This window comes from Macrobrachium nipponense, chromosome 2 (assembly GCF_015104395.2).
Source record: "Macrobrachium nipponense isolate FS-2020 chromosome 2, ASM1510439v2, whole genome shotgun sequence".
Classification (NCBI taxonomy): Eukaryota; Metazoa; Arthropoda; class Malacostraca; order Decapoda; family Palaemonidae; genus Macrobrachium; species Macrobrachium nipponense.
The window spans coordinates 58627281-58642526 of NC_087201.1; the positions used below are offsets into that span (position 1 = coordinate 58627281).

The window sequence follows — 15246 nt, forward strand, 5'->3', positions numbered from 1 at the left end:
CGACGGCTAAGAGAGTTAGTGAAATTCAAGCGTTTAGCAAGTTAATGGGCTTCAAAGGGGACAATGCTGTCTGCTCGTTGAACCCATCTTTCTTGGCGAAGAATGAAAATCCTTCGAACCCTGGCCGAAGGACTTTCGAGATCAAGGGTATGTCAAGTCTGGTGGGCCAAGAACCAGAGAGAGTCCTTTGCCCGGTAAGGGCTCTCAAGTTCTACGTGCATAGAACTAAAGAGGTAAAGAGGTCCCTCAGGTAACCTCTGGTGCTCTGTGAAGAGGCCAGAGTTACCTTTATCGAAGAATGCTGTGGCTTTCTTTCTAAGGGACCACCATTCCGCGGGAGGCTCATTCATCTTTCCAGAAGACTGATTTGAGCCTCTTCCGAGTAAAAGCGCACGCAAGTACGAGCCGTCGCTACCTCTCTTGCCTTCCAAAAGAACATGTCAATCAAGGACATCCTTGATTGCACCTTTTGGAGGAGCAACTCCGTCTTCGCCTCACATTACCTAAGGGATGTGAGAACGATCTATGACGATTGTAATGCACTGGGGCCATACGTTTTCTGCGGACACAGTATTGGGGTGGAAAAGTAGCCTCTTTCCCTATTCCTTAGTTAGGTTTAAGTTTAGGTTAGTTGTGTTTTTTTTAGTTGTGGGTGAGTCTTATGTGAAGGATCTCCCATCATTAGTTTAGTGTTAAGGGGGTTTTTGTGTATAGTTGGTCAGGTGGTGGTCAGTTGCTTCGTTGCCCTCATTTGTATGGCCTCGATGATCTTGTCACGCTGAGGTCTCGCACCCGCGTTGACAGATCATCCAGAGCGCACCAGCACTACAGGTCTCCACCTGGCTGGCAACTCTGTGATTAAGCAAAAGCAGCCTTACGTGACAGTAATCACATAGTCTACTTTGCAACAGGTAAGGAACCAAGATGTATATCATCTACTTAATTTAAGTTTCCCCACAAAAATCCTATTCTGTCTCTTCTCACCATCCGAAGGTGGGATTCAGCTATATATATATCTGTCAGGTAAGTGGCATGACAAAATGTTATTGTTATTATACAATTAAGTTTGTTCATACTTACCTGGCAGATATATATAATTAAGTGCCCACCCTCCTCCCCTCAGGAGACAGCATTAATTAATATGAATAGAAAATGGGAATGGTTCCTGATATCCGCCTCCCAGCGGCGGGAATGGGTACTACCACCTGGCCGCCCACTGTGTGTGCCGCGAGTTTTGAAATTTCTGTCGGACGTCAGAAAATACAGCTATATATATATCTGCCAGGTAAGTATGAACAAACTTAATTGTATAATAACAATAACATTTTTATGTAATTCTCTCTCTCTCTCTCTCTCTCTCTCTCTCTCTCTCTCTCTCCTCTCTCTCTCTCTCTCTCTCTCTCTCTCTCTCTCTCTCTCTTACTGAGATGAGATCATTTTCATGGACATGTATGTAAGAAGTTTATCATTAATATTTTCCAATAATAATACTTATTAACTGTAAGTACAAAATTCATATCTGAGTATTTTAAATACAATAATCATTCCATTTCTCTCTTTTAAATACTGTGAGGACAACTCTCTCTCTCTCTCTCTCTCTCATCTCTCGCTCTCGTCATGTCCTCCTCTCTCTCTCTCTCTCTCTCTCAAAGCTACTTGTCATACATTTGGTGTTTCTATTTCTTCCTTTTATCTCTCTCGCTCTCAGCAAAAGAATTGATAGACAGACAAACATAATTGCACAGTCCTCTCTTTCTCTCTCTGGAGAAATATATGTATGGGAGGGGGGAAAAAAGTTGCCTACAGACTCATTTCAATCTATTGAAACCGTAAGGAAGTTATTTTTTTTTCTCTCTCTCTCTCTCTCTCTCTCTCTCTCTTGTATTTTAATGAAAATATACAGTAATTTGTGAATACACAGTGTTGCACATGAAAAAAGTAAATTAGTGATAATTTTAGAGATAAGACCTAAGAAAAATTGCAAATTAGTAGTGAAATTTCCCTGTGGACATGTTTTCAAGAACGTCGTTCCGGCTTACGACGATTTTCGGGTTACGACGCGTCTTAAGAACGGAACCCCCGTCGTAACCCGGGGACCGCCTGTATATAGATATATATATATATATATATATATATATATATATATATATAGATATATATATATATATATATATGTGTGTGTGTGTGTGTGTGTGTGTATATAATGGAAAAGATCTGTGCTCCTCACTATCGCACGTTTTCATTGAACAGGCACTGTGGTATTTTACCATAAATAGACATTCGTTTTTAGTTATGTATCAACTAATTATTTTTACTCAAGTGTTTTAATTGATATTTATTATGTTTTAGCATTAATATTTTAAACTTTCCAACCGTAAAAATAGTAACAAATTTGTATTGCATTGTCCATTTAGAATTTGCCCTCTTATGTTACTTTTTCCTTGTCTGCCTCATTTATCTTAATATATTTTATTTCTTTATAAAATTACCAGAATGTGCCTACACCTTTGAAGTCCAAATATTTGAAAATATAGTCAGTTTTACTGAGCCAATTATTTAAGTGGACCTTTGAGGGTTTACCTTATAGTAATTGAATATATCTGGGACAATATGATTTGGGTCATTAGGTCCTTATTGAACACAGTACAAGAGCTGCCATTTATAAGCTGATCCTGGTAGCTTTATAATTCTGTTGCAACTTCAGGTTGTCAGAAGTTCTTGAATGCTTTTGGTTTCTACAGATTGCTTGTTTTTTCCTGAAGCCTTTCACCCATATTGCAGTCTTGTCCATATATATGCTTTTTAACAAAAATTATGTGTGTAAATTTCTACTTAGTTTTTAACCTACCCATTTTTCATAGGTTAATTAATTTTTGGAAAAGTGGAAGTTGGTAGGGAAAGAATTATTTGAATTATGCTAAGTAGTTTCCTTTTCATCCCTAGTCACAATCGTTTTCATTAGCTTTATTTTTAAAAATGGACTTTATGTTGATGTTGCAAACTTGGTGGTCATTGATTTTCCAAAGAAAGCATGTATTTCTTAATTTGTTTTGGTATTGCAGGGCATTACATTCCAGGTAGAATGTTGGTCATGCAATGTCATTAGCCTACATCTAGGTTAAAGTTGCTGATATTTTTCTGTTGTCTAAGTACCAGTGTTGTGACGAGTTTTAGGGTTTGACAGAATTAAGTTTTGTTTTTGGGTGTAGCTTTGTTGCACAAAACATTTGGTGCTTATTACTGATATTGATGAGTTAATCCCAATTTCTTCTAGGGTGGAGCAAAGAGCGACACAAAGCTTTATCTTGACATGGTGGAAATCACTGCGACCACGTGTGTATAACCTGTTGTCTATTTTTCGCCAAATGTCTACTGTTTTATATAAAATTGATAAAATTGATTTATGCCTTTTTCTGCAATTTAGCAAGTCTGGTAATTCATTTGTATTTTAACTTTAGGCTTATTATACACAAGATTGGTCAATTTTTTGTGTGCCAGTCTATAATCACAAGAAATTAGTTATAGCTACAGTATTTATAATCTGAAACTTGTAAGAAGATGGTACAGTATCCAATGCAGATATTTTTGGATTTATCTTCTTCTAACCCATGTCCAATAATGGGCATACTTTGCAGGAATAATCGAGCGGCAGAGAAGGTATCTACATTTCGGCTTGGGGTGCTGGTTGTGAGTTTTAGATACATAATGTCCATCTTTAGCATTTATTTTATTTTTTCATATATTATAAGAGTCACTACTAATGTCATAGGATATGGTGTAACCTGATGTGGGGATGAGTGCATGTGTGTTTAATTATGTCATTAACAGTGTTGTGTATGGATGTGAGAAAGTGATTTTGATTGATCTGGTTGTTTTGAGAGAGGCTGGGATCATGTATTGCACTCCAGGTTACACCCTCACATATTAGTCTAAGCTGAGGTATTGACTAGATTTATAGTGACCATGACCTTGTTAGTGCCTTTTTTTGAAATCTGTGTGTAAATTATTTATGATCTGAAACTAAATGTCAAGACAAAACTTGTGTTGAAAGTACATTGCTTTGTTCAATGTGCTTTGTAAGCTGAGTATTTCTGCATAATTTTTTTCTTGGAGGTGCACAAACATTCCAGTCCCTTTAAACAAAAGGAAAATTGGAAGTAAGTGGGGTTTAGCTACAAGATATAGACCCTTTGATAATTAGGTAAATGAACCATTTGTTTTCTTTTATAAGACTCATACTCATCAAGAGGTGAAAGCATTGATTTAACAGTCACCTGTGCCAGGATTATTTAGTGATGAGGTGTGTGCATGAAAGCCAGGTTTGTTAGGACTGCTGTATCTTCCCCTTATTCATTTTTGGTGTGGTAGAGCAATTTGTGATTTAAAGTTTTGTGACAACATTATATTAATCTTAGATTTTAAAAGCTTAGTACGTATATGCATTCTTCCCTAAAGTATTTGGAAAGTTCACATTCAGCTTTGTCTTGTCTTCAGAAATTATATGCTCAGGGTATCTGACATTAATGGTGGACAGTAAGGTATGATAATGCTATGAGAACTTCACCCATGATTTTAAATTCCAGTTGTATTATCAGTAATTTCCTTTACATCCAGCATTAATTTCTCCATGGAGAGAATATTGCATACCCTACATTAGAATGAATTGATGTGTAGACTTGTATTATAATTCATCCATTGTCAACAATAGCTATTATATGAAGCAAGACTATCATAAATAAGTTTCCTTCATAATACTTGAATTGCCTCTATCCCATTACTAATATCTATTAGAATTTAGCTGAATATTATGTAGAGTAAAATGTTGTTTTTTTTTTAAATTGTAAATTACAATAATCTTTAGAGGTTGTAGTGTTGTAATTTGCCAAATTTTCCAGCAAACATCATATAATTTTGACTTTTTTTAGTTTTGAACATTGTACTACAATAACGTGCAGGTAGCAGTTTCATGATTACAGCAAAACCAACATTTTATTATTTTAAATAAATTCAAGGCAAGCAATGAAAGAAAGATATTACAATTACGCCATAATCTCGCAAGTCAATGCTAGAGCACTTTAAATTTAGCAGTATTACATTACCCACTGAAAAGTTAATTAGGTTTAGGTTGCTTCACTTTGCTTTTGTTGCTACAGTTTTACTTACCAATGGTCTGGAGTTGTAGAAGTTATACAAACGTTATAGACAAATTATATTCAACATTTCTTCATTTCTAAATTTTACACAGCATTTTTTGCTAGTCATGCTTGTGAATTTATAGTGCCATAATAAAAGTATACTTGTGTCCTGAGCGACAGGTTTTCATGAACAAAAATGGCAGTGCTTTTGACAGCTGCAATTATGATAAGTTCTTTTATGTCAGGGGAAAGCTAATTCTATATTTGGCCAAATTTTAACTTCATGGCTAATTATTGGAATTTTGTGCATCTCAAATAGGAATTTTGGTTATGGTTATATCTCCAGTCAGTGGTTAAAAGTAGCAAATTACAAGGTCATATGTCACTTGTGTTAAGTTTTAGAATAGATTGAAGTATTGTTACTCCATGTGCAGCCAGAAATCTTTTTATTATTTTGAATGCAGCATCATTTAGATACATTGTGTAATCATTGTTCATGTACATATTGTAATGTTTGATAGTAGTTTTTTTTTTTCAACTTTGACAGTATGAATAAAAGCATTAAGATTCAGGCTGCATTTGGAAAAGCACAAGAGATGATCCATTGTTGATGGTTTTTCCATAGGTGACGATACCAGGTTCCGGGTGAAGTTCACCGATCCAAGGGTGTGTAAAAGCTTTCTCCTTTCCTGCTGTCCCCATGAAATTCTCTCCTCAACGGTAAGAATTTAGGATCTTGTTCCTGTACTTCTCATGTCTAGTTCTTCAGCATTCCCCTGTACATGTGAGTTTTTAACACTGTTGCAATATATTGTATATTTTATGATGGTTGATTAATTTATTTAGCTGTCATTTAAATTCAAATAAGAACATCTCTAACTCATGAGTAAGTTATGGTCATTAGACCAGCAGAAAAGATTTCTTTCCTGTTGAAGATATGAAAGATCTTATTTTTAAGATTTTAATCTCGACTATGAATTTCCAGCGGATGGATTTAGGGGAGTGCTACAAAATTCATGACTTGGCCCTTCGAGCTGACTATGAACAGGCTTCATTGACCAAGGACTACTTCTATGATATTGATGTAAGTGAAGTTTTCGTAATTTTTTTGAGTGCCTAAAAGTATACTTTAAGAAAAACATTGAATTTTGTTCATGAAACTTACCTGTCAGATATATATATAGCTGTATTTTCCAATGTCCGACAGAATTTAAAAAACTTACGACACACGTAGTGGGAGTCAGGTGGTTAGTACCCATTCCCGCCGCTGGGAGGCGGGTATCAGGAACCATTCCCATTTTCTATTCATATTTTTTCTGTCGCCGGTGCTGTAAACAACTGTTTTCAGCACCTCCGTCTGGGATTTAGGAAACTTTGGCTACTTAAGTATCCTTATTGATTTTTTGGTATCTTGACTTTGGATCGGTGGCTAGGCACATTATTTGTGTAATTTATTGGATTTTGGCTTGATTTCTCTTAAAACTAAGATGTCTGGGTCTAGTTCGGCTAGCGCCAGGTTTTGTACTAGAAGTGAATGTAGAGGTAGGCTACTGAAAGCATCGGTAGACCCGCATACATTGTGTAAGAGTTGTAGGGGGCATGATTGTATGTATGAGAATCGCTGCAAGGAGTGTGCATGTCTTTCAGATTCTGAGTGGAAGGCGTATGAAACCTATCTTCGAAAGCTTGAGCGTGATAGGTTGAGGAGGTCTTCCTCCAGGAGCATTTCAGGTAAACGTCAGGAAATTCATGTTTCTCCTACTAACCCTCCTATTGTAGTTGCTACTCCTAACCCTGTAGTGTCGCCTTCGGGCCCTGAAACAGTGTCTGTGGAGGGTAATGCCCTTGCTTTAATATTAGTCGATTCGCAATCTAGAATCGAAAGTGCTCGCCTTAGAAGGCAAAAGTGAAGGTGCAAAGTGCAGTGATAGTGCCCCTTGTGTTGTGGAGGGTGCATCAGATCGGCCCCATTTCGCCTCTAGGCCTGGACCTCTGCTGGACTCCCAGGTTTCATGGAGAGGGCATGTCGAAAGCCGTAGGAGGGTTACGGGGAACCCCCACTGATCTGACGTGCCTTCGGTAATTTCTGTTGACGCTACCCAGACTGCTAAGGAGCGTGACCGTGCACGCCTCCTCAAGGAGTGCTTTTCTTCTTCCGAGGCTTCCTCCCCGCGTAAGGGGTGGAGCTCTCAGTCAGTTTCACGCCCATTGAAAAGGAGTGTTCGTGAATGGGACGCTTCACGTCCAGGATTTTCTCCCGATCGACGATCTTCGCCTGACAGTGTCTTCGCGGCCTTCCCGCCGCAGAAGAGGAGTAAGGCGTCATCGGATGATGACTCTTTCGAGCGCCCCAGTCGCTCCAGAGTGCGTGCAGCAGCAGTTCCTGTGAGAAGGAAGAAGGCGTCCCCTCGCCCCTTGCCTTCTCACAGGATCAGCCCCTCTCCTGAGAGGGAGTCTTCTCCTACCGAGAAGATTCTTCGCTCGTTGCAGCAGCAGCTTGCTGATGTGATTTCTAAGAGAGATGCAACCATGTCGCCGTAGGAAGGATGACAGGCTGCCAGTAAAGAGATCTAGACAGTCTCCCTCTCCTCTCCTCGCTCGTCTCTCTCTCCTTTTTCGTCGCCTTCTAGAGTTCGTGCGGCTCCCCAGCGGCTCTCTAGAGGACGTGAAGATGTTGTTTCGCGCTCTTTGCTTGAAGCGGTGTTACCTGCTTGTAAGCTTGACACCTGTCGAGAGCGTGACGCTTGTTTGGACGCTTCGGTGCAAGTTCATGATCTTGACGCTCGGTCGGACGCCAGGCGAGCGCCAGTGACAGCCAGGAGTGAGCCAGTGGACGCCAAGCGCTTGGCAGTGGACGCCAAGTGCACACCAGCGGACGCCAATCGTGCGCCAGTAGAAGCCAGGTGTGCGCCAGTGGACGCCAGGCGCGCTCCAACTGACGCTCGGGTGGACGCTCGTTGACGCCCACGCGTTTTTGAGGACTCTCTTCAAGATTCTTCACGACTTCAAAAGGTGCACCGTGTTCCGGCTTCTACTTTACCTGCTCAGGAGTCTGCTGTGCCTTCTACTTCGCAGCAACGCTCCGCTTTGAAACTTAGACCTGAAGGTCTTGTATCAACTTTGCTTCCTCCTACTTCACCTGTGTCGGAAGGTGAGGTGAGCGGCGCTTCAGAAGAGGCTGATGATGGGGAGCAACCGCTGGTTCCTGTCTCATCAGACTATCAGGTCTTGAACTGCCTTCTTCAGTCTGCGTTCGGGGACACTTTTCATCCTGAAGCTCCTCGCTCTCCCCCCTCTCAACTTTCATCTTCCAAGATTAACAAGGTCTCTGGGTTTGTGAGGATGAAGAAGTCCCTTTCGACTAAGAGGGCATTTCGTAAAGTCCACGACTGGATGGAGAGAAGGAAGGCTCAAGGAAAGACCTCGTTTGCTCTTCCGCCTTCTAGACTTAGCGGAAAAGCAGGCATGTGGTATGAGACGGGAGAGGACGTCGGTCTCAGACGAAGCACTAATCCTAAGGTAGTCTTTAACAGCAGACTCAGAAGTTTGGTAGTTCTGAGAAAGATCAGGCAGTTCACTACTATCTGCCGAACAGAAGTTCCGCATGGAGAGAAAACCTGTTGACAATACCAATCACAGCAGATGATCCATTTGCCTTTGTGCATGGCTGACGAAGATCTCCTGAGGTATATGGACATGTGAGTTGCTGCTCTGCGAGAAAGATCTCTCGCTCACAGAGATACTGGACAGTCTCCAAGTGTGAAGAGATAAGGACCCTACTGATTGGTTGAACATATGATGGGCAGAGAAGGTTGTGCCAAAGGGGAATCTCTTGGCATTGCTGAGCAAAGAGACAGAAGTTCTGGGAACCACTACTTGGGGCTACAAAGGAGCTACTAGGGTCATCCTGAGATGTTTGGAACCCATCACTCTGTTCAGGACATGATGGATCAGGCAGAATGGAGGGAAGGCATAAACTTCCAGGTTGTCCCAAGTATGATGAGGGTTATACTCTGCCCCAGCGAACAGATCTGAGACTACTAAACAATAGACCTCTAGTTTTCTGTTGAACCGTGTAATGAAAAGGTCTAATATAGGTCCCCAAGTAGACAGAGGAGATGATAGGGTAACCCCAGGTGATGTCCTACGATAAGATACTTATTGCAGGTACGTGCTAAGTACCCTACTGTTAACTTGTGCATTGTCAGTGGAATTTGCACCAAAAACAGAGATGTCCTCGCGCTGCCAATGGAAATGCACGTTTTCAACAGAGGAGGTGTCATATGAGTAGATGCATCGAACAGTAGACCTCTAGCTTTCTGTTGAACTGTGTTGCAAAGAGGTCTAACATGGGTCGTCCATAAGTAGACAGAGGAGATGATAGGATAACCCCAGAGGATGTCCTATGATAAGATGCTCTATGCAGATACATACTAAGTACCCTACTGTCAACTTATACACTGTCAAGGGAATGAGCACCATAGATGGAGATGTTCTTGCACTGCCAATGGACTGCGCACTGTAGACAGTCTGCTACTCAACAGAGATTTTCTATGATAATAAGACACCAACCTCCTCCCCCCCTTGATGAAAATCCATGAATCACTGAATTTTTGGCAATAATTCCACGGCAAGTTCCACAGAAAAATGTGTGAATAGGTGAAGCTGCAAATCTTGAACAGCAAATAGGTTGGGGTTGACTGTACCTCTCATTTCCTGGTACACTTAGGGTATTCATTAGCAAGAAATTGATATCTTTGTTTTAGTCCCATTTATCCCCCACAATGAATGTTCCAGAGCGAAAGAAAAATAATGACTGAAGAGATACTATCACTACTCAATGACTAGAAGACTCAGGATAGCAGCTCAGAAGCTTCTAACATAGGCTGAAGCATAGAGTGCATTGTAACAGAAATTAGCAGATTTGCCAACCAGTTTTCAGATGTATATATAGAAAGTTTGCCTTCAAAATCATGTGCACTTTAAAATAGTATGATACAAATGTAAATAAAATTAAACCATTCATTGCTCCAATGGCTCTATGCTTCCAGGCATGACATACAAAAATAGTAATTTATCTTATTTCCTGCTTGTAATTTTAGGATATTAAAAAGGCAAAAAAAATTTCTCATCTAGTCTTACTCTATATAATTTAATATCCTAATGTGCTTACACAAAAAACAAAGCATAAAAGTTACCATAGACTGAATGAACCCACTGTGAGCGAAAAGATGTAACTACTGGAGCAGTGATGCCTCCCGTAAGTGACGCTTAACCCTTAAAATCTGGGCTACAAAAAACATGCAGCACCCCAGAGTGGCCAAACTTTGAGGTTGGCCAATTTAAGAAAAAAAATACATCAATGGAAACAGGAAGACATACAAAAGCACATCGTGAAAAAAATAGATAAAAAAGTCTAAAAGAAACTCTCCCTACCTTCCACAAGAAGTTGAGAATTACTATTTACAATACCTTGTGGGGCCTCTTTTTCTAGACAGTCATAATTTTACCAAGTTTGACATGTTTTTCTAATAATTTTATTTTATAAATTTATAATTACATCTCACTCATTATCATAACAGATAAGAACTAAAATCAGTAACAAATTCTGAGTACTATATTTGTTGTTAAATATTTATATAAATTTACTGATATCAAAGATGTAGCTTTTCTTTGCAAAATTATAATTATAACTGACATATTATCATAAAAAGATAAGACCGAAAACCAACAGCAACCTCTGGGTATGTTTATAAGCAAATACATATATAAAAAGGCATCATGTGAGGCGAGAGGCCTAGAATCAGCACGCTGAGCCAGTCTAAAAGTTACCATTACTAAATTTATAAAGCATTGAGGTAATGGAACCTCTTTTCTCCCAATTTCTCCGAATCAGTTGCTTTTAGTATTGTGATACTCACCAAGAGATAATCTGTCCACCACACAAACTCATATGAGGGTATTTGTCCATTAAGGGTTAACAGGTTAAATTTGAGGGCGGATGATGGAGTTATAGTTAAATTTAGTCTGGTCTTCAACATGTTTCTCCTGCTAGATCCTTTAATTCATCTCATTTTCTAAATATCTTATTCCTGCTGTTTAACCACTCAGTCTACCCCTTTTCACTGTCATAAATGCAGCATGGATGAGAGAGCTCAAGTACTTGGCTTTATGGTTGTTAATTCAAATAATATGTATCTAATATTAAAGGTAGCAACATTGTGTTACTGTCTGTGCTGTCTTAGTTTGTTGAATGATAGATTTATTATTGCTGGTTTTTAAAAACTTTTTTTCTTTTCATGGTTTTTATTTGTGATCAAGTCCTAATCAACTTTTGCTCAGAAATTTAGTTTAATTCTGATGACTGTTTCAGGCTATGGAGCACTTGCAGTCTTTCATCACAGACTGTGACCGCCGTACAGAATCAGCCAAGAAGCGTTTAGCTGAGACCCAAGAGGAGCTTAGTGCTGAGGTGGCAGCCAAAATGAATAAAGTTCATGACTTAGCAGAACAAATTGGGAAGAAGTTGGCAAAAGCTGAAGCTCTTGGTGCTGATGGAATGGTTGAGGTAAAAATAATTATCTTCCAATTATATATGAATATTTAAGCTATTATTGCTATAACAGTATTTTTGGTCAGTTTTCCAGAGCCTTGCTATATTTGTCATTTTGTTGGACAATGAAGGGTCATATAATAGCCATTCAACAACACACCTGGCACTAATTATGCACATCTGTATTTTGTTATATAAGTGCAGTGAACTGTTAAAAGCTTAAATTTGTATATATTGGTGTAAATTAGACGACCAGTTGAAATACACAGCCATAGTACAAAGTTATAACTGTGTTGTATGTGCACTTGTCTGCTGATCTTGTTTTAGAGCTGTATTACTTGTTACAGGTACAACATTATTGGCACTGAGTTAAAGATGATTAAATTATAACATTTTCATATTTCAACTTCTAATAGTATCTGCATTGGCATTGGGCATGAGTGTATGTTTGTGTGCATCAGACTTTTCGTAGTTTCCTTTTATTTTGTAAAATCTGAGCGTACTACACTTGTATAACTAATTAGCCTATGTAATGAGACCAAAGGGAACTTTCCCTTATCAGAATTAATGTCACAGTATTGTTTTACATGAAGTCATCATTAAACAAGTCCAAGTGCTATTTCTTTTAAGTACCAAATTGTTTTGTTTATTTTTGTTGTGTTAGTTATGAAAAATACAAATTGATTTCAGATTTGTGATATTGCCAAATTTAATTGAAGCCTACTTTGCTGACTAGACAGATGTAATGAAATAGACTGTTAGCAATGTGTACTGGCCTTAACCCTCACAGTCTGGGCCAGTATACACTAATGCGTGCACCCATGACTGGGCTAAATTTAAGGACGGCCATTTAAAAAAAAATAAACAAAATATTTACAAAAGGAAAGAGGAAGATATGTATATATGGCTCATATTATAAGATTTTTTTTTTTAGTTTTTTTTTTTTTTACCTTCCACGGGAAGTTGAAAGTGAATATTTCCCACTCCCTTGTGGACCTCTTTTCCTCAAGACAGTAGTAAAAATATGCTAATTTTACCAAGTTAGAAGTGTTCTTTCTAATATTTTCATTTTTTATCAAATAATAATTGCAGCTCAGACAATATCATAACTGACTTATATGGCGATCTGAAGAGTTGCCAATAGTGGTGATACATGGAACTAGGAAAATTTTTCTCGCCAAATTCTTTCAAACTGTATGGCGCCAAATCTTGAACGTATATATGTGTATGCTATCCGGACTTCACCACATTACTATATGTGAACATATAGTATATGTATGTGACCCATCTACAAGGCATTAAATATTCTGTTGTTTTGTGTAGTTTTTGGCAAGGTGGAACTGAAAATAAAGACAAAGCTACATTGTAATAGTTTTTCCATGAATAATCTTTACTTTAGGTCATTCTTGTGTTTTCTTTCAGGAAAGTATGAAACTTATGGAAGAAGTTGAAGATCTTCGTAAGACAAAAGCTGCAGCTGAACATGAGTATCGTAATTCGATGCCAGCCTCTAGCTATCAGCAGCAGAAATTACGAGTTTGTGAAGTATGTTCAGCTTATTTAGGCATACATGATAATGACCGAAGGTTAGCAGATCACTTTGGTGGCAAACTTCATCTTGGATTTATAAAAATCAGGGAGAAATTGGAAGAACTCAAAGTAAGTATTTATTTTGTTCAGGGTAATTTTTAAAAATACTAAATTAATTACTAGTCTGTCAGGTTAATAGAGACTCGCTGGGTTCTGAACTTTTCCAATTTGTGCACCCTCTTCTTCAATTCCCATCATGTTTCAGGCCTCCATGTCTTATCCATTGTATTTTTGGCTCTCTCCAGCTGCTGGACACCACACCTCAGGGCAGTTTCATGATTCACAATATGCCTCCTTAGCTAGGGCATTTATTGATATACATTTTCAGAATATTTTTCCATATTTACAAGTTGTCCAGATACCTGTGCATTATCCAGTTAGTCTGTTGCTTTTTTTTTTTTTAATTTAATCATGGACATCAATTCATAATTTTTGCGGTCCAGAACACCACCTGTTACATTCAGTAAATAGCACAGGTTACCTCTATACTAAATATTGCATAGATGAATGATATTAAAGATAAGCCTAGTATTATATATTACTGAAAAGAATGACAGAGTTAACCAAATTTATCTAGTAAAGAATTTTCTCAATTTTTGTGGTAATTCATTTTTCATAATCAGCGAGACTGGCTTATACAGTGGACCCCTGCGAATAGGTTAGAATAATGCTGAGAACCTCCTGCTAAAATCTCTCTCTCTCTCTCTCTCTCTCTCTCTCTCTCTCTCTCTCTCTCTCTCTCTCTCTCTCTCTCTCTCTATAGAGACACAGCTGATTGCTGACGTCATCTGCCATAACTATCGAGCGTTTATCGAGTTGTGTTTAAGTTGTCACTGCCAGTATTCAATAGTGGCTTCCAAGGGTTAAAATAAAATACATTTTTACTCATTCTTCATGTAATGGAGAAAGAATTTTCTCTCTCTCTCTCTCTCTCTCTCTCTCTCTCTCTCTCTCTCTCTCTCGGCGACGAAGCGTAAACAGAATATGTAAAACCATTTTTTACCTTATATATTATCGTCATATCTTAACCCTCTTACGCCGTAGCCCTAAAAACCAAAACGTCTCCCGAATGCCGAGGCGGGTTTGGAGTGAGCGTGGAAGCGAAAAAAATAGTTTTCAAAAAATCACAGCTCGCTTAGTTTTCAAGATTAAGAGTTCATTTTTGGCTCCTTTTTTTGTCATTGCCTGAAGTTTAGTATGCAACCATCAGAAAAAAAAAAAATCATCATATATAAATAATGCGATATGTGATACCGCAAAAACAAAATTTCATATATAATTGTATTCAAATCGCGCTGTGAGCAAATCGGCTAAAGCTAATGAGTTAATTTTTTTCGTTGTATTGTAAACTAAATTGCAATCATTTTGGTATATAACAATTGTAAAACGATCAAAGGAACACAGAGAAAATATTATCACAAAATGATGCATGAATTCGTAACGCGCGGACGTAAAAAAATGTTTTTGTTCTGACACGGGATACAAACCTTTCGGTCCTTTTACAATAGGAAGGTAACTAGTGGCAGCTGGATGGTCGTAAGCTTTTGAACAAGGGAGTTTGGTAGTTAACTGCTTGTCCGACAGTGCGCGCGCCGCGCGACTGGGAGGCGAAGAATCACTTTTGCTTTCGGCCTGCTGGTGTGTAGAAGTGCTCTTCATCGCTCTCTGCCCGCTTCATAGTCGTGTGTTTTCAGGATATTTGTGTTTTCTCTTACTATTTGTGTGTGTAAAAGTGAACTGTAAGTACTCTTTTTCATTTTTTCATATACACTTATTATTAATTCAAGTGAATAATGGACCAAGGATCCAAGGAATCTCCCTGCCCTTCCATTACCAGGCGACTGTGCCCTGGCGGCATAAATGTGGGAATTTAGAAGTTTTCCCGAGATCGATCCCCATGTCCTTTGTGCTCGGTGTCGAGGGCGAGAGTGCTCTCGCGCCAAGCCTTGTATTTTTTGGGTGAAAGTG

At 38.7% G+C, this 15246-nt stretch overlaps 1 protein-coding gene across 2 annotated transcripts in view; it reads left to right on the top strand.

Moving 5' to 3' along the window:
* LOC135220619 (putative RNA-binding protein Luc7-like 1) overlaps positions 1-15246 on the top strand; it is a 73311-nt gene that overhangs the window by 24495 nt on the left and 33570 nt on the right. For both annotated transcript variants that reach the window (XM_064257931.1, XM_064257930.1), the window contains exons 2-5: positions 5761-5855; positions 6121-6219; positions 11509-11703; positions 13111-13347. In XM_064257931.1, the coding sequence (XP_064114001.1) occupies positions 5761-5855; positions 6121-6219; positions 11509-11703; positions 13111-13347 (626 nt within the window). The remainder of the gene's footprint in view (positions 1-5760; positions 5856-6120; positions 6220-11508; positions 11704-13110; positions 13348-15246) is intronic.